This window comes from Schistocerca nitens, chromosome 5, assembly GCF_023898315.1.
Source record: "Schistocerca nitens isolate TAMUIC-IGC-003100 chromosome 5, iqSchNite1.1, whole genome shotgun sequence".
Taxonomy (NCBI): domain Eukaryota; kingdom Metazoa; phylum Arthropoda; class Insecta; order Orthoptera; family Acrididae; genus Schistocerca; species Schistocerca nitens.
The window spans coordinates 168492921-168513461 of NC_064618.1; the positions used below are offsets into that span (position 1 = coordinate 168492921).

Genomic DNA, 20541 nt, shown 5'->3' on the forward strand with positions numbered 1-20541 from the left:
GTTGAGGCAGTGGAGAGGCGGCGCCTGGGACGTATTGGCACTCGCGGCATCCCCGCGGTGCCATCCATCAGCGCGCGCGGTTGATAACTGAGCGGCGCAAGGTGAAGGCCGGCGGTGGTGGGGGGCGCCCTGCCCCGTCCCCCTCCCCCTGCCCCTCCACCCGGCGGGCCGCACCGCGACCAGGCCGGGCCAACACTTTCACCTGGCGGCCGCGCCGCTGCTCCGACTCTGTGCGCGCTACCAGACGCCGCCGCAGCCCGCGCCCGCTCTCGTCTCGCCGCCGCCGCCGCCGCCGCCCGCGCTAGCGCCAACCATGTTCCGCGCCTTCGGGACCGCGCCCGCCGAGACTCCGACCGCCACCGACCCCTTCTACCCGTGGGGCGGCCTCGGACTCTTCTCCACGACGCCCGTCACCGGAAAAGGTGAGCTCACGCTGCCCGGTGACGCCGAGACGTGTACAAGTGTGACTCTGCGTGTGTAACTGTGTACGTCGGGACTGATACTCCACTGTGTACGCGAGTGGTTTGAAACTGGCGCCCGCTCACGTGATTCGCCCGAGAGATGCGCTACACGCGTGCCACGATTTTTGTAAATGGCACGCAGCTAGGAATTTTACAGATAACGCGGCTTGTTTATAACGACACATCGCACGCTATTCGTGAATGGACGCACGCCATTCGTGAATGGAACGCGGAAGGGGGGAGAAGATAATGTCGCTTGCGGAGTATAGGCGTAGGTTTAGTCACAGAACGAGTACAAAGCAACGTTTATATCGCTACTTGCACATAAATTACGTAAAATAACTGACAGGCCGCGGAAACTATGCATAGCGCAACAGTAGCAAATAGTAGAATGACAACAACTCGCGACCGTGGCTATTTTGGAGGATTATGATGTCATTTTTAGGAACATCTACAGTTCTGAATAATGTTGTCATCCTTGCTTAAAAGTGTTATGAAGATAGAGTAATATTATTGTGGATCTATGTTTGTCATGAAAAAGAAAACAGTGTGACCTGTTGAAAAGCCACAACAACATCACCCAGCTGAACTTAGCCGATTGTTGTAGACCAAATACAACTGAAGATCGGTTATTAACTCTCGAAATGTATCGCGCAATACCAATAAAGTAGAGACTGGTCCCGATCCTAATTTTTTTGTTACTATAAAAGCGTAATATTGCGTTATATTAGCATAATTTAAGCACCCTTCTCACAATACAGACATCAGTCTTCTCTACTTTTCGCACTCTAGGAAGACATCAACAAAGCAACAACCACTAGTACTTCTGGATATAATATCTTACATATTTGGTAAGATTCATGTCTCGTACAAATTCCAGGACATCGTCTCGTACAGCGAAGAGATCTCACAGTATTTTTTTCATTCTCACCCACAGATGAATTTCATTCGCAGTAGTGTACCAATCAATCAACAGTGGCAACCTGCTGCCCTACGGTTGAACTCGTGTGATTTTCAAGTCGAGTGGAGTGCTCATTCCACGTGTTTTCTACAGTACTTTAGAAGTAATCACGTCTCTGATTCGCTGCAAGTGCAGTGGATTATCCGTTTCCACAGATGCAAAGCGACATCAGGTAGACATCAAGCAGTAATCTTGCTGTTTTTGCTGTCAACACGTATTACACGTAACGTCTGTGCGTCTATTTCTTATGATTCTAACGCAACACGCACTGTTTTTGCTTTTGGTCACTCAGCTGGACGCGTTCACGCACGCTGACAGTGATTTGCAATGCTGCCGCCTATGTCTACGACAGTGCTGATTGTTTAGTATTCTCCGCTAATACAGTGATGGTTGCGGTTTTTTTTGTTGTGACGGAGAAGAGAGTGTGAAGCAGCCACTAAGCAAGACCTGCCCGTCAGTTACAAACTCAGTGGTATTTACAAACAAGCTTAAGGTTGAGCCCGTTCTGGCAGGAAGCCAGTAGCCTTCGCATCAGCTGACTGTCCACACTGCGCGATCGGACAGCGCAGCTGCGCTATATCGCTGAGATATCTGTACTGATAACCCCAGTTCGCGACGGTTTTTGTTCCATAACGCCCTCGGAATCGTGCGGGTTTGGTAGCATACGGCTGCCGGACAGAGCAGAAATAGCCGCAGGACGCAGGGGTCCGCAGTTGGCAGTTCGTCAGGGCTTGAGCCGTGCAGGCCACGGCACTAACGAGGAGACGGCCGCTTCTCGAGTTAGCGGCCGGTTAGCGTCTCCCCTGCAGGTTACACTTCCACAAGGCCCTGCTGCATGCGCAATGGCACGTGGCTTGCTCGCACTCAGCGCAGAAAACTGTTCCGCTCCATTTCCACACGTATCTGCTTCAGTCACACGCCCCCACTTGTACACTTCCACTGTACAGAGACGCTAAAAAATAAGCGTAGATGTTCGGAACTTGTTGTTACGACTATAAAAATTTGTTATAAACCTATGTATATTTTTAGTTTGATATGCATTTGTGCAGACATTGCGTAACAGACATTGCAAAACGTTAGACTTATTCTTTTGTTTATTGTGTGTATTTCAATCGTATCATAATTGCGATGTATCGAGCTTAGCGGAACAGCGATGGGACTATTTCTGGAAGAAGGATATTCAAATCCTAGAGCGACGTTTCCGGTCCATGTTCCCCTAATTTATTTAAACTGCTTCCGGGACGGTTCACTAAGTGAGATTACGTCCAGTCCTCCTGCCAGCTGGCCGCGGTGGCTGAGCGGTTCTAGGCACTTCAGTCCGGAACCACGCGGATGCTACGGTCGCAGGTTCGAATCCTGCCTTGGGCATGGTTGTGTGTGATGTCTTTAGGTTGGTGGTTTGGTTTGTGGGATTAAAGGGACCAGACTGCGACGGTCATCGGTCCCGATGTCTTTAGGTTCGTTGGGTTTAAGCAGTTCTAAGTCTAGGGGACTGATGACCTCAGATGTTAAGTCCCATAGTGCTTAGAGCGATTTGAACCATTTTCCTTCTGCCATCCTCATCCGAATCTGGTTGTGCTTAGTCGCTAATGGCCTTGCTGACGACGGGTCGTTAATGCTCAACTCGCCTTGACCTTTCGAAATTCGTTCCGTAAGAGCAGTGCAGTTCGCGTTGCTTGACGACTGCATATGTATGCCTTCTAAGTTCCAAGCTGCAGCTTTTCTACAGAAGTTTCATTACATATGCTGCCATAAGTAACGAGTGACGAGTAACGAATGACGAGAGGTGCTTGTTATCCAATAAAAGAGGTAATGGTGTAGGACCAGTCCTCCCAATAATTACCTGGACGTACGCCTTACTGGAAATTTAAACACTTCCTTTTAAAGAAATAAACATTTCTCGCTGATGGTGGAATCTGACTGTGTGAATCACAGCATTCTGCTACATAATTTTTTTTATCGGATTGATGGTATAGCAAGTTAATGGGTGTCACACCTAGCCAAAAGAATGCAGAAATTTGTACTTAGTAATTCAGCCAGTATAGTCTGGGAGCATAATTCTGACTAGGGAGAAACCACGGAAGGGGTTCCCCAACGTTCAATCTTAGGTCCACTATTGTTCCTCGTATATGTAAACGATCTTCCGTCTAGTATACAACAAGCAGAATTAGTTCTTTTGCAGATGACTTTTGCAGATGAAACTAGTATCGTAATCAATCCAAACAAATGTACAGAAACAAAAGAAGTGGTAAACAAAATTCTTGAAAGTTTTCCGAATGGTCTCACCTCAGTTTTAAAGACACAACGTATTCGTGATATCCATTTAGAAAAATTTCAGTCGTCTAGTTTTCAAACTTATTTTATTTGGCTTCCAGTTTCAGCGATTTATTATGACATCTTCAGGCCCCAGACAGACATGTAGGAAGACTCCACACTGTTCTGATAAAAAACGGGGCCCACAAAACTCGTATTAGTATATTTCTGCTTGCTATAGCCATACCTTCAACCATCATCTGTCGGCAGATGATAGTTGTAGATATCGCTTTAGCAAGCGAGCATCTGCCGACAGATGATGGTTGAAGGTATGGCTATACCAAGCAGAAATCTACTAATACCAGCATTCCAGCCCATATTTTGATCAGAATCGGGGTGCAATCTTCCTACACGCCGGTCAGAGGCCTGAAGATGGCGTAGTAAATAGCCGAAGCTGGTGGCCAAATAAAATAAGTTTGGAAGCTAGACGGCTGAAAGGTGTTTAATTTGACATCCTGTATCAAACAGTCGAGCTCTGCAACCATCTGTGAAAAGATGGATATAAAGAGACAACATCTCGGAGTACTAACATCATGATAAGTGTAACAAATGGCGATGAAATAATAAATAGGGTAGAAACTTCAAAATTCCTAGGTGTACATTCTGATAAGATCCTAAATTTGGAAATGTACATTTTGGAACTCCTAAAACAACTTAGATCAGACACGTCTGCACTTACAATCATTGCGAATCTTGAGGAGAGACAAATCAGTAACTTGATATTTTTTGTAGATTTTCATTCAATAATTTCATTTGGAATAATGTTCTGGGGTAACACATTTTTATGAAAATAAGTCTTCACTGCGTAAAAATGTGCTGTAAGAATAATATGTGGTGCTCATCCATGATCGTCTTGAAGACATCTGTTTAAGGAGTTGGGAATTCTGACTACCCCTTCACAGCAGATTTACTCCCTCAAGAAGGCTGCTGTAAATAATCCACTACATCCAGAATGAATAACGGTGTACGGAATTAGAATACCAGAAGGAAAGATATCATTCATTACTCCAAATTAAGGTTATCTTTAGCATAAAAAGGGGTTTACAATGCTGCAACAATTTTTTTTTATAATTTACCAAGTGATCTAAAATGTCCGACAGACAGTAAAATAAAATTTGAAAACAAACTGAGAAAATTTCTCCTTGTCAACTCCTTCTGTTGTGTAGAATAATTTCTCTTACTGTAATCTACATCTACATCCACACTCCGCAAGCCACCTGACGGTGTGTGGCGGAGGGTAACTTGAGTACCTCTATCGGTTCTCCTTTCTATTCCAGTCTCGTACTGTTCGTGGAAAGGATTGTCGGTATGCTTCTGTGTGGGCTCTAATCTCTCTGATTTTATCCTCATGGTCTCTTCGCGAGATATACGTAGGAGGGAGCAATATACTGCTTGACTCCTCGGTGAAGGTATGTTCTCGAAACTTTAACAAAAGCTCGTACCGAGCTACTGAGCGTCTCTCCTGCAGAGTCTTCCACTGGAGTTTATCTATCATCTCCGTAACGCTTTCGCGATTACTAAATGATCCTGTAACGAAGCGCGCTGCTCTCCGTTGGATCTTCTCTCTCTCTTCTATCGACCCTATCTGGTACGGATCCCACACTGCTGAGCAGTATTCAAGCAGTGGGCGAACAACTGTACTGTAACCTACTTCCTTTGTTTTCGGATTGCATTTCCTTAGGATTCTTCCAATGAATCTCAGTCTGGCATCTGCTTTACCGACGATCAACTTTATATGATCATTCCATTTTAAATCACTCCTAATGCGTACTCCCAGATAATTTATGGAATTAACTGCTTCCAGTTGCTGACCTGCTATTTTGTAGCTAAATGATAAGGGATCTATCTTTCTATGTATTCGCAGCACATTACACTTGTCTACATTGAGATTCAATTGCCATTCCCTGCACACCATGCGTCAACTCGTTGCAGATCCTCCTGCATTTCAGTACATTTTTCCATTGTTACAACCTCTAGATACACCACAGCATCATCTGCAAAAAGCCTCAGTGAACTTCCGATGTCATCCAAAAGATCATTTATGTATATTGTGAATAGCAACGGTCCTACGACACTCCCCTGCGGCACACTTGAAATCACTCTTACTTCGGAAGACTTCTCTCCATTGAGAATGATATGCTGCGTTCTGTTATCTAGGAACTCTTCAATCCAATCACACAATTGGTCTGATAGTCCATATGCTCTTACTTTGTTCATCAAACGACTGTGGGGAGCTGTATCGAACGCCTTGCGGAAGTCAAGAAACACGGCATCTACCTGGGAACCCGTGTAATGTGTGTAGAAGGTGGTGGATAGTAATTACTAACTCAGAACATCTGTAAGTCTTTCTTTCTTTTGAGAAATTTTTTTGAAAAGTTCTGAATGTAACCATATGTACAAATTAATTGCCATGTGAATGTAAAATGACTCGTTCCACATCATTACGATCTATCCCGAAAAATTATCCATGGATGCACGGTAGCGTGTTCTAAGTAAGGAAAGATCTGGCGTTCGCTTCCTGTGATATTGAGGGAGTATGGGGACTATTGCGAGCAACGAATCAGAAAGTTTCACGAAGAATGAGGTTTAGCTATTACCGGGAAAAGCCAATAGGATAAATTTGCGGTTTTCCCTCTAAGACGCTCGACATGTATACTTTAAGTAGATAAGAAGGAGCAATCACTGCTCCTCCAGAACACTTTATTATAGATCGGACGGTGCAAGAAAAATCATTTGTGAGAGGGAGAGGGAGGAAGGGGGAGAGAGAGAGAGATAGAGAGAGAGAGAGAGAGAGAGAGAGAGAGAGAGAGAAAGAAAGAAAAAAAGAAAGAGAAATCGTTCGATCGTTCGGCCAATGCGATACGTTTCGAATTGTGCCTTGTTTATGGTAAGGAATTGCGGAAGGAAGCGACCGCCATAGTGGTCAACAGTACTTTCCGCTGCCGCAATATCTGTCAGCCTTGACTCACATCGGGCCGTGACTGCTTAACGACAAGGCTTATCTGCAGGCATACTCTTTAGACAAGCAGAGCCATGAACTCGTTATCGCGGGGAGTCAGACTCGAGGTACTGTGCAGATGGCAGCTAGCTCAGCGCAAGGTGTGCAGCGCAGCACGCGTGGCGCAATGGCTTTTTTTTATTTCATAGCACAGCGTCAGCGGCTCGGGCGCGTGTTCCCCGCGCTGCTGCTACTGCTGCTGTTGCCAGCGCCGCTTCGTAAATATTTAGGCGCTTGTCACGGACGTTAAGTATTCAGCAGGCCGTGTCGTCGCCCGCAGGCTAGAGCGAGTTAATGTCGCCAGCCGGTTGGGCAGGGGACGAGCCACTACCGCTCCTTGTCGCACAAAAAAGGACGGGGCCCTTACTGCCTACTGTTACCCCCGGCTGCGCGCGGAGCAAGGCAACGCTAAACTCCTTCGAACAGGCTGAGAGCTACTTGCTCCTGAGGAGTTCAAAAGCTTTGTTGGACAACGAGAAACCTAACTGGCTTTATTCTCTCTAGTTCCATTCTCACGTCGTGACTGCAGATTCAACCTCAACTACCCAGTTGTTCGTTGCTCGCACTTGTTGATATTCGCTGAAGTACCTAGCATGGCTACGAACAATACCAGTCTGTTCTTCAGATGACAGCACCGAACGAGTCTTATTTTCGCTCTAGTTGGGGAACAGTTTCGTCGTAGTTCCACGTCAGCGTGGTTCCACGTCAGCTTCACCTCCGAAATCCCGTTCAAAGTCGAAAAATAAACTTTCTTTTTCTAGCACGATTACATTTCAAACTTGTCACCCCATGTCTTCTGCATTTACTTGCCTTTAAAACCTCTAAAATTCCTTATAAACCGGCTTTGATTATGGACAGTTGAACTATTCGTTTTTTAAATCGTGAGTAAGACAGTTCTATAATGGCTGGATCTTCTCCCTTTGCTTTAGAAAGGCGAGAAAATATTCATATCGCCTTTTGACACTTTCTCGATAGAAAGTTGCCAGAATGAAGCAATATTTGAGAGAAAAGTGCTCCGGTTCAAATGGCTCTGAGCACTATGGGACTCAACTGCTGAGGTCATTAGTCCCCTAGAACTTAGAACTAGTTAAACCTAACTAACCTAAGGACATCACAAACATCCATGCCCGAGGCAGGATTCGAACCTGCGACCGCAGCGGTCTTGCGGTTCCAGACTGCAGCGCCTTTAACCGCACGGCCACTTCGGCCGGCAAAAGTGCTCCGGTTTTCATACCATTCTACCTAGAGCAATGAAGCATTGTACGAGTGCATCCCTAGCGCCTCGAAGTAGAGGGTGGTTACATTTAAACTTTGACTACTAGAGCCGTTGTAAACGGAAAACTACTGACCGTATGAGTACCCAGCTTTGCAGATAGCTCAGATGCCTCTGAGCACTATGGGACTTAACATCTGAGGTCATCAGACCCTTAGAACTTGGAACTACTTGAACCTAACTAAGGACAACACATACATCCATGCCCGAGGCAGGATTCGAACCTGCGACCGTAGCGGTCGCGCGGTTCCAGACTGAAGCGCCTAGATCCGCTCGGCCACACCGGCCGGCACGCAGATTTGCACGAGTGATGTTCATACTCTGCGTTGCAGAATTTACGTTGTTATATAGTAGTGTTATTAGCGTCATGACTTGCAGTTAGGCGCTATACGTACGGCGACATAAGGCTGAAAGACAAGCATCAGTGTGTATTACAGCTGCAGGTACTCATGAAGGTAAGCAGGGTTTTACTCGTAAAGCTGTTTGATCAAAACAACGGCAGTAGTCTGCTGGTCTTCGCAAATATCGACGCATCAAAGAAATACGAAGAGGTCCTCTTTCCGCACCGGGGTTCAAATTAACTGACGATTTGGGAATCGCTCCTGGGAGAGGCCGACAGCTCATTGCACTACAAATTGTTGAAGCGTTACCAGTGCCATGGCTGAGAATGCTGGACGCTATGTGTGCGATCTTCAAGCAGTACACGAACTACCATGCAGCTGAACGTTCTCTGGGACACCGTTCGAAAAGTGCTGTGAGATGGTACCTGTGCAAACTTCAAGGCTGTCGTGGATGCAGATGGTCGTCACATCGAGCAACATTTGTAAACTGGAACGTAAACATGGTACGCAATTTAACACATGTTACAGTCTTTTGTCAAAATTAAAATGTGTCTTTCAACCGTTTATTCATTATTTCTCTTCCGCATTTCGTTACAAATGTTTCTACTAAGGTTTGTCATCCTACGATCAGCCGATTTTCATGGGGGCCGTCTGAAGTAGCGAAAGTTTAACTATAACCGTCCTGTGCATCACGATCGGGTCACTACGTATTATGAAATCTTTTATGTATTCAAATTCTGAGTGTCTTGTGAAATGTTTAAAGTCCCAAAGCAGTAAATAACAGCACAGGGCCGGATAAATGTTCACTCTTGTAACGCAAGGCGTACTGAGAGTTAATCCTAGAACACTTTAGATCAGGGGCGGGCAGGAATTCTGCTCGTGTGCGGTGCACATGCACGTGTGCAGTTAACAGGTGTTCTGCGTGCACACAGGAGCAAGCTGGCCACCCGCTTATCTCCCCTCCCCTGTAATGCGTTTTGTTTCCTGGCCTGCTTTATTGAATGAAGGAATAAGGGTAGTAGGAGTGCTTGAAAGTAATCATCGTTTGAAAGAGCACCTATTACCTACGATACGTTTTATTTAATTATCACAGGTGGAGTTAACAATACGTTTAATGTCTGGAACAAAATTTCTACATACAGACAAACGCAAACAGTTACGCAAATTTTCATTACTGATGTTTGCTCTTAACCGAGAGTTATTAATTTTCATAACAGAAAAAAATCTCTCACAAACGTATGTCGAGCCAAACATTGACATTATCTTCGCGGCTTCACGATGGAGACGAGGAAACTTGCTGTGGAAAGTCGTGATAAAAATCTATCACACGTCTTGCCAAAAGGAACCTGTCTCTCACACGAGAATTACGCTGTAGACCTATTAATTCCATTTGCAAACTGGGATGAATATCATCTACAGAAACAGCAGATTGTCTCGAGAACTATTCAAAACCTTGGGATAAGTAAGATATATCCCCAATCGCTTGAGAAATTCCTCTTTTATTGCACTAAGAACGGCAACATACTGAAATTTATTATAATGGCGTTCAATATTAAACTTCCGCTGACCAGCGAGAATACTGTCACATATTATACATTTCCAATTTTCACGTTTTTGCACAGAGAAAAAATGATTCTCCCATTCCTTTTTAAAAGATAGCAAATCTCCAATTCTCCGTTTCCTTGATTCACTCTGTATTTTCCGGTTACTGAAATTCACTACGTAGTGGTCGCTTCGCTTCAACGTCCGCAGCTTAGCCTGGAACTACACTGCGGCAACCTGCCGGCTGTCGCCACTGCTCCGTTCGACGATTGCACGCGAGCAGCACACGTGCAGCGCTGTGTGCTCATGAGCCGCGTGCAACGTTTGCCCGCCCCTGCTTTAGATTATTCCGGATGACTTTTGACACCTAGCAGCATTCCAGAAATTATTACGTTTTTATGTAGTTTGGCGAAGCACTTTGACTAATGCCACTTTACGAGACTTTTAATTCCATCATTACCAACAACTGTGTCCTTATTTTGTCCACGCATATCGTAGCACTACGAACACGCTATCCACTTTCGATAGCGTTAGTAATCTAGGTACAACTGTGAAAAGTAGTACAGATTCGAGTCTCTTTTTTATTGGCAGCATTCTCATCTCTGCATAGTTAGGCAGTGCTCCCGCTTGTTGGCAAGGGGAGGAGAAAGTACTGCCAAGTGCAGAATCGGTTGAATTGGGCCGCATCGGTAGTGTAGGTGCTTGGGCTAAGGCCACTTGGCTACGAACATTCTTGTTTTGCAGTTGTTAAAACTGTAAAGCAGCTAAAGCTGTTTTTGGTTTGAATACCGCATTGCTTTACTAGGCATTGTGTACCGGAAATTGTGTGCCGTGCCTTCCTTTGAACTTTGAAAAACTTATTCAGATAGTTATAAGGAGATCTGTAGTTTTAATAATGACTCCGGAACATTATGTCGGATGAGGGATCGAAATCCAGGCCTTTATCTCCGTTGTCTGCAACTTAACCCTCTGCGCCACAGAGACAAACAGTTGCATCACATATTAAAAGAATATTTTTCAAACAGAAACTGTGCAGAGACGCGAGGGCAAACACTGATTGTAAGTGATAGAGTGCTATTAGAGTTCTAAACAAAGACAATGCGGCGATATTCTACGTTACTCGTCATGTAAGATACAAATAATAAGTAACAAATAATTGTTTGCATACGTCGAGAGGAATAATACCTTTATTCGCGAATAATTTTTTTAATTATTTATTTATTTTAGAAAGAAACTTACTGGCATAAGGCTATCTCTGCTACGACCCCATACACAGTACGTATTATATGTGCCTCGGTAATACACAGATGGAACCTGTGGTTTTTCATGGTAACTGGTGCGATGTTAACAGTAGAACATTAAGGGAGGAAAACGTTACATTGCTGCTAAATCATCATAAAATTTACTACTTCACATTTTATTCAAAGGAAGTCATGGTTCAAAATTGTTCAAATGGCTCTGAGCACTATGGGGCTTAACATCTGAGGTCATCAGTCAAAAATGGTTCAAATGGCTCTGAGCACTATGGGACTTAACATCTATGGTCATCAGTCCCCCAGAACTTAGAACTACTTAAACCTAACCAACCTAAGGACATCACACAACACCCAGCCATCACGGGGCAGAGAAAATCCCTGACCCCACCGGGAATCGAACCCGGGAACCCGGGCGTGGGAAGCGAAAACGCTACCGCACGACCACGAGATGCGGGCGGTCATCAGTCCCCTAGAACTTAGAACTACTTAAACCTAACGACATCACACTCATCCCTGCCCGAGGCAGGATTCGAACCTGCGACCGTAGCGGTCGCGCGGTTCGAGACTGAAGCGCCTAGAACCGCTCGGCCATTACGGCAGGCTAAAGGAAGCCATAATTTATAGATTATGCGTTAGTTAGTTACCGTTATTAGATCTCTAATATATGTTACATACAAAATGTCCTGTTTTATACCCTACTACAACCATAAATTTTACGAGGGTTTAGTATTACTGAGTTAATGAGAGATGCCACAGTTCCGCAAGGCCCCAGTGCGACTCTGTATGATGTACGCCTGTTTTTGGACACTGCCTTCTCAAGGCCTACACGGTCTCCTCACCTTCTAGGGAGCACATGTAATATGTGGGGTACCCCACTACATAGCATTTCGTCTCAACAGCAGTTAGAAGAGACCCAGGTAGCATCGGGAGGTTTCGCCGTTTCCACGCATGCATCGTTTCTTGTATGGAGCATCTACTTGGCGACCTACAACTCTGCAGCACGTAACATTTCGTATGGCATATATTCATAAAAATATTTTAACTATGGGAATTACCCCCAGTTCTTGTAGCAATGTGTGGAAGCACCCTGCACGCTCTCCACTTCTACTCATAAAACTGTGGCAAACATCTGAACACTAGGCTGGAGGCGTTTGGAAGAAAGACAATCAGACACCTAAACTAGAAACCAGCTGCAGTTAGAAGAATATGTGTATATCCTGACTAATTAAAACGAAAAGAAAGCAAAACTCCATAATGTCCACACACCGTCCCCTCACCCTGCTTCCTCAATTTCCATTAACTCTGTTTCTCACGATGTACCCAGTAGCTAAAAACTACGGTTACCATTTCATTTTGTCTGATTCACAAGTGCAATGAAGCTGCTTTGGTTTTCTCTCCCCCGATAATGCCCCAAAGGGGTCGGTAAAACGTTCATCAAAAGGATAATTAATTAATAATCGATTAATTACACCAATGAGTTAATTACATCACGTCTGATGAGTCTACATGAGACTTATTATCTGCCGGATTGAACTAAACCCTGTTGTACAGTCACTCCAGTTAAAACGTTTGTAAGGACAAATTTCTCTGTATTGACGACGTTACTCTGTACGAGATTAAGTTTTCGTTCATCGCATTAATGTACCAACAATGGATGAAGAGCATCCGTGTGATTCTGAAAAGCTGATTCTAAGGGCATTCAATGGCGGTTGTAGGCTTCTATGAAGGTCCGAGACATACTCTGGTTCGCTACTGATGTCCGCGGCTGGAGACGATACACGGGATTTCTCTAAGAAATTCATCCTGCCGCGGTACAATATTCGGCCATGAAAGGTAACAATTGGCTCTGAGCACTATGGGACTTAACATCTATGGTCATCAGTCCCTAGAACTTAGAATTACTTAAACCTAACTAACCTAAGGACATCACACAACACCCACTCATCATGAGGCAGAGAAAATCCCTGACCCCGCCGGGAATCGAACCCGGGAACCCGGGCGTGGGGAGCGAGAACGCTACCGCACGACCAAGAGCTGCGGACAAAGGTAACATTTTACAGTGTTCTGAGCAGGGGACGAGTGGAAAACAGTTGGGTGTACTATACAAAACACGCATGTCACCGGTCTGGTAGATGAAGCTCGGACAATATTGATGTTGGAACAGCACAAGTTGCATCCCCCACCACAAAGGCTGCAATTGTATAACAAGGCTCTGTCTCCTGCTGCAAGTAGCAAGTTTATACCCTAGTGAAAAAAAGAGTTCCGTGAGAATGGCTCTGAGAACTATGGGACTTAAATGCTGCAGTCATCAGTCCCCTAGAACTTAGAACTACTTAAACCTAACTAACCTAAAGACATCACACACATACATGCCCGAGGCAGGATTCGAACCTGTGACCGTAGCGGTCGCGCGGTTCCAGACTGTAGCGCCTAGAACCGCTCGGCCACTACGGCCGGCAGTTCCGTGAGAAATTGGAACCACATTAGATCAAACTTTATTCAATATACACATTATAAACAGCATATGATCATATTCCCGGGGCCACACATTTACGGCCAGACGGTTTCGGACGAACGTTTAGGTACCTTGTACAGCCTCCTCATAGGTCGATGTAGTCCCGGTGTTGTACACACAGATGGTCAGGGAGGTGTCTAATGTCAGTCTGGGAAGTAGCGTTCCACACCACTCCTACCTGTTGTCGCAGTGGATCAAGACAGGTTGACAATAATGAAGTGCGAGCCAGCTTCTCTCTCCCACGCATAATACGAGACAGGTCCGGTTGACGAACATCTTGAGACTGCGTTGTGCAAATGCCGTTTCACACGAGCGATTTTCTGGTCTCGATCTGCTACTCGTGGTGAGTGCAGTTTGGCGCTCGTATTCTTAATTTTAAGTATGATTCACCTGAACGTAAACAGAAAGCATAGGGGATGTCACCGTCGAATGGAGGTTGTTCACAGACATGTTCACATATCTGGGAGTATGTGTGCGGGGCGATTAACGTAGAACGTTGGCATAAAAGGAACTGTAGGGAAGGCAGATGTCAGAATGAGATTGATTTGTGTAGCGAACAGAGACTACACACGAAGGATATACCTTATAAAAGGGCAGAACGTTTCGTCACAGGTTAGTTTGGTACGCGCGACAGCGTCACAGAGATTGTCATCGAGGTCCAATAGTAGACGCTAAAAGAGAAGCGTTCCGCTTCCAGGTGTGGTTTACTGTTAAAGTTTTGAGAGCGTCCTTTCCTAGAAGAGTCTATTAACATTCTGCTACGTCATACATATATCTTGCGCAAACGCCACGATGGTAAAATTAAAGCAATTCGTGCTCGTACTGAGGATTATGAACAGCCGTTTCCCCTGCACAGGGTTTAAGAGATGGCAGTCGCCCACGTGCAAGTGTGTCCGCCCCATCCCCACGACAGGTTCGCGTGGCGCATTTGACACAGCGTATCAGAGTCCTGCAGGCGCGTGGCCATCCGAGTGATCTGCACGTGGCGGCGGCAGTGAGCGAGAGGGTGCCGCTACACTTCGCATTGCTCTGCTGCCACTGCAACTATGGCACAACTCAGCCTACATCCGGCGTTTTAGAAAACTCACCGGAATGGCCACGCAGCCTCCTTCACCCCCACGATACGACACCTCTGAAATTAATTTCTATTTTTTCCGCAAGTGTAATGACCCCCAGATTCATCAGCAAGTCAGTTTCTACCACGAATTCCCCCTATTCGATACAACGCAACTCGCTAAAGACGCGGCGACACGGAAGCGTCCACTACGACCGCCGTACTATTTACATAGGTAGTCTGCTGCTTGACAACAGTCTGTTTATGCCGGGGACGATGTCCGCTGCCCGCGCCATACCATTTGCCCAATGTCGCAGACGCGAAATGGCGTCGAGGCTACAACGGCACTGCGCATGTAGTGAGTTACAACCGGCTGGCTTAGCAAATGCGGCGCTGTTGCCACGCGGTGCGCAGATAACGCGAACGTTGATGAGTTGTTGGTTTTCCTGGCTGGGTGCGGAGTGCGGACTGCTCGGCCACAGGCCGCGAGCCCAGAGTCAGCGCCTCTGTTCCACACATGTCGCAACTCCCGTTGCTTTGGTGGCTGCAGCACATCTCCGTCACTTGGTTCCACCAGTGTACAACAGCTCACAATGATTTCAATTCGGCACATAAGTTTACAGACAGCTTGTATCGCGTGATTAGCACTACACCAATGAAATTTTGACGCGGGCTTTAAGACATCAACCACTACAGCTCGGTCCAAAACCCCAGACTTCGGGACAAGATACCAGTTTATTTGAATTGCCAACAGAGATAAGCATTAACACAGCGAAACTCGTGGTCTTGCCCAAGGAACTATACTTCTCGAATGCCCAGCTGCAAATGTTATGCTCAGACCATACTGAAAATAGCTGCAGCGATCCCGAAAACCCTGTTGCGAACTTGATATTGAAGTGTTGCAGTCGATGCGAGAACGCAAAACTGTTAACTTCGCTTCGGTGAAAACACATGGGAACATTACCGGCAACGAAGTTGTTGACGGTATAGGGTATAGCCGAAGAAGCTGCTACGGCAGGCCGCACGTAATATCGAAGTAGCGTTTACATATAAGTAGAAGAACGATAGAAGACTGCCAGCGAAATTGGGGATGCACAACGAGACCAAAAAAGGGAAAGACACAAAAAATTTACTCATCGGTTACCAGAATAACATAGACATTCAGTCTTAGGCAACTTTAATAGCTAGACATAACTTTGATCAGTGGCGTTTTCGCCAGTCACTTCATAGGTTGTAAATGGTAGAGACACCTTTCTGTATTTGAAAGTCCTAGATGAAGCGAATTTGCTGCTGCAGTCGTCTTACACGAACTTGCGAAGCTTGTTGATCGTATGGACTTGTGTGACGTCTCTCTTAATGTTCGTAGGTGCACAGCCATTTCCAGAGTGCACACGCGCGCGTGAACGCCGTCCAGACCGAGCCACGCACGAATGAACCATTTCCTTTGAGGTAGGCTTACCGACACAGGGCGGATCTTGTTCGTTGTCGCGCAGAGCGGTGCGCTTTGACGTCCACACCGGCTGCGCCTTGCTGCGCCAAACGCCTTTCCTTGGTTTTGGGCGGTGCGCGGCCGGTGTGGACGCGGCTTTAGATATACTCGCTGGCTCTATCCTCAGTTAATGCCAATCTGAGGTCGTGCAGAACAACAGTGCCTCCGAATTTGTTAAGTGCAAACTCTCAAAGCTTTTTAAATAGAACATCTACATCTTTATTCTGCATGTCTATACATTGATTTCTCACAATAGTTATCCTGACAACGAGCACATTTCTCCCAACGAGAGACCAATTTGTTGATGCTGTCAATGTAGGAATTTTGACTTTGTTGACGGAGCCACAACTCACGTCTGCTTGCACCGCTTCATCACTATCAAGTGAAGTCCTCGAAGGTGTTCTTCCAGTTTTCGAAGCAGATGAAATTCGGATGGCTCCAATTCGCACTGTACGGAGGATGATCGATGACAGTGAAGCCACGGCATCTGATTGTTGCAGATGTCGCAGCTTTCGTTTGAGGTCATGCTTAAGGGCGGGATGCTCCATGTGAGGACGAACATTTCTAATTCGAAACTCGATTACAGTACGCTGTTTCTCACGCACAGACATAGTTACGTCACACACTGCCATGTTAAACGTTACAGTTCGGTGCCGTCTAAGGGCAGATGGCTACAGATGTGTAACTATGACGAATAATGATGTAGAATGTTAAAAAAAGCTTCACATAAGAAATTCGAAGTAATTACATTGCAGTATGCCCTCGCATAATGCTGTCAATAGGGTGCTAAAGATAGTTTTACATTTTAGTTCAGTTAGGAAACCTCAGATTGTATTGTTTGTTTGATTAGTAAATTATCAGTATGAGTAATCTGGCTGCATATCGGATGCTAAAAGCCAATAAATAAAATGGGAACCTCACAGCTTTGGCTTTATTTCTAGCCGATAAGACAGCGTGTGTCCGTGGCCGGGAAGAACATTTTCAAGCGCTACTTCCCATGGACGTGGTGTTGCCTTCTTTTCAGCAAACGTCAGCGGATGGAGTGGTTTTCTGAGCCTGCTCAACAGATTGGTGTAAGCACTCACATAATATTACCGGCAGAGCTTCTGGGCTATCAAAGGCGTCGGAGGACTGCCAGGAAGGTTTCAAGGTCGGTGGGACGTTAAGCCCTAACCTTTCTTCCTTTTTTGCTTCTAAAACTTTTTACAATGATGTGACAAAATTATGCCGGCTAAATGTCGTTGCAGGAACGAGCTGTGTAACTAGTGGAAAATGGGGTGGCGCTGATATGAACGTTAATTTATAAGGCAGAAATCAATAGCAGTGAAAATGCAGTGCCGGCCGCAGTGGCCGTGCGGTTCTAGGCGCTACAGTATGGAGCCGGGCGTCCGCTACGGTCGCAGGTTCGAATCCTGCCTCGGGCATGGATGTGTGTGATGTCCTTAGGTTAGTTAGGTTTAATCAGTTCTAAGTTCTAGGCGACTGATGACCTCAGAAGTTAAGTCGCATAGTGCTCAGAGCCATTTGAACCATTTGAAAATGCAGTACTGATTGGTTATAACGCATGTTAAATAATCTTCGGGAGGTGCTCATTTTCGGGCTTTCCGAGTGCGAAGAGTGGTGACAATAGATTTTTGGTTGTTCTGCTTCTTTGAAGATCAGAAATTTGCGGAAAAACATTTAAAGAGGATAACGTGTACAGGAAACACAGGTTGGATTAGTTTCCCGGGTACAAGGGTCTCTGAAGAGATTTGATTGTAAAAGGGCTAAATAATGTCTAAGATTTAACGCCTTGACGACGAAGTCAGTCATTATGGACGGAAGATGCGTTGAGATTGGACACTGATAAGGCAGGAATATGACTGTGTATTCTTTGTGGCAACCATCTCGATAACATTCGTCGTAAGCAGTGTAGGGAAACCAGTGAAGGAAGTTGGAAATTTGTGGTAAGGACTGTGGGACCAAACTGCTGAGATCATCGGTTGTGTTTTAGTCTAGCTGAGCGTGACGTTTCGGCTGAGAGCCTTTTTCGGATTGGAAAGCTAACTGCTAGCTGGACAAACTAGAACAAAATTCAGACTTTGCAATGTTAATTTGACTCAAGTGATTAGCCCATTACTTTCGTGTAAACTATCGTGTTTACATTTGAGTGGTTCTGCTCTCTCATCCTGTTAACTTTTATCTCCAGAAACTGAAAGAAGGTTCGATTGATATTGCTATTCGGCTAAATGGATACTGCAAGCGGTGATAAACTTCCTCTTCAGTGGGCAGATAGTTACAGACTGCACATCAGTAGTGGAAAAAATGGTTCAAACGACTCTGAGCATTATGGGACTTAACATCTGAGGTCATCAGTCCCCTAGAACGTAGAACTACTTAAACCTAACTAACCTAAGGACATCACACACATCCATGCCCAAGGCAGGATTCGAACCTGAGACCGTAGCGGTCGTGCGGTTCCAGACTGAAGCGCCTAGAACCGCTCGGTCACTCCGGCCGGATGTAGTGGAAAACTTGTGACTAATTAATCTTATCTCTCGGGTAAAAGCGAGCCTGACGATCCTTATTAAAATAATTTATAATGGGCACAGTAGTGGGCGTGGTTCCGGATGCGATGAAAAAAATTGTTTTCTTTGACGACGCGAGGTAATTACGTCGCATAGCCGAAAGGCGAGCATAGCACATCGCCTAGACCCCCAAGGGTTACGGCTGCGAAAGAGATTATTTTAAACTTACAAAATCACTGCGGCAGCGAATATTCTGCCAGCAGTGTAGGGGAAGTGTTTGCTCCGATCCTGAAAATGTCGTTTTCTGTCGGAGGTGTCTGCTTGCTCGCTTTTAAGGTCATAAAACACCTAATACTGTTTCTGGAACTATTGCAAAATGAGAATAATATGTATCTAAGGCATTAAGTTTCAAAATATAAAAATAATGAACATACAAAAATAGCAGTGTACTTAGTTTTCCAACCCTCAATAGCGTCCAAGGAAAATGGGATATTAGCAAAGTATCATTAAAGAATTCGCATGGCGTGATCTGGGGTAAAAAATAGGATACAAACTGTATAGTAGCTGTATCAGATTAACATGCCTGAAACCTACTTACAGAACAGTTTTCGGCAGTTTTCTCCAGTTAAATCTTCTAGCCTGTCAGGCATTCGTAGTTCTCAATTTAGTTTACAGTCATACAATCGAACAAGCTTAAAGTACTCATATGTGAACAGTATAGTCCATTATTCGTCATATTTCAGTGAACAGCATTCCCACAAAATTGGCTAATGGCTCTGAGCACTATGCGACTTAACTTCTGAGGTCATCAGTCGCCTAGAACTTAGAACTAATTAAACCTAACTAACCTAAGGACATCACACATATCCATGCCCGAGGCAGGATTCGAACCTGCGACCGTAGCGGTCGCTCGGTTCCAGACTGGAGCGCCTAGAACCGCACGGCCACTCCGGCCGGCCCCACAAAATTCCTCGTTTCCAATGAGGTTCGCGCGCGGTAGTGGTATCTGCATAACTCTCATTTCTAGTTGTATCACCAACGTACTCCGGATCATCTAGACAGTCCGAATTTCTTCAGTGCGTGGAAAAGAAGGCTGTAAACGCAAAAAATGCCCAGAAAGCCACCTGGCTCTAAGAAGATACTACAACCTCCTAGCGATCGCGAGTGCAAGATTCGATCAATTACAGCGCGAAAAGGGCATTTAAACAGTCATTCTTCGTGGGCATTTAAACATTCTTCCTGCGCTCCATACGTGAATGGAATAGAAAGAAGGCCTAACAACTGGTACAATGCGACGTACCCTCTACCGTACACTTCGCAGTGATTTGGGGAGTACGACTGTAGATGTAGATGTAGGAGTTGATCGTCTGCGAAAAGAGGCAGCGTCCGTAAGGAAGATAAAACAGGGCAACTTGGCCAGGAGAGTAGAGTCAACAGCTGGAGGTTAGCTTCAGTTAATACGTAGCCGGCTATGGCGGGGGGTGAGGTAGTCGGGCGCATCTGTCGGGGACGTGGCAGCAGCGCGTCGTGCTGTCGCAACGAGTCGGGCGGGGGCGACCTTGGCGCAGTCCCGCCGACGTGACGTGACGTCACGGGACGTCACGCGCAGTGTCACGGCCAGCGCTGCACCCGCTCTCGTGACACGCGGCGCACCCACAAGCCGCCTCCGAGCTCCCTCGTACTACGTACCTCTGGGGCAGAGCGCCAGCACACTGCACCTCTCTCACCTCCCTGCGTCTGATAGCACACGTTGCGTCACTTGGCTCTGCTCCTACACGCCAGAGTGTCACTACACGTTACAATGCTGACGACAGTGTAGAGCACCCATTCC

The 20541-nt window shown here is 45.8% G+C and overlaps 1 protein-coding gene across 1 annotated transcript in view; it reads left to right on the forward strand.

Moving 5' to 3' along the window:
- Positions 1-266: 266 nt before the first annotated feature.
- LOC126259157 (translational regulator orb2) overlaps positions 267-20541 on the forward strand; it is a 468570-nt gene continuing 448295 nt past the window's right edge. Inside the window, exon 1 of the mRNA XM_049955702.1 lies at positions 267-422. Coding sequence (XP_049811659.1) covers positions 314-422 — 109 coding nt within the window. The 5' untranslated portion in view covers positions 267-313. The remainder of the gene's footprint in view (positions 423-20541) is intronic.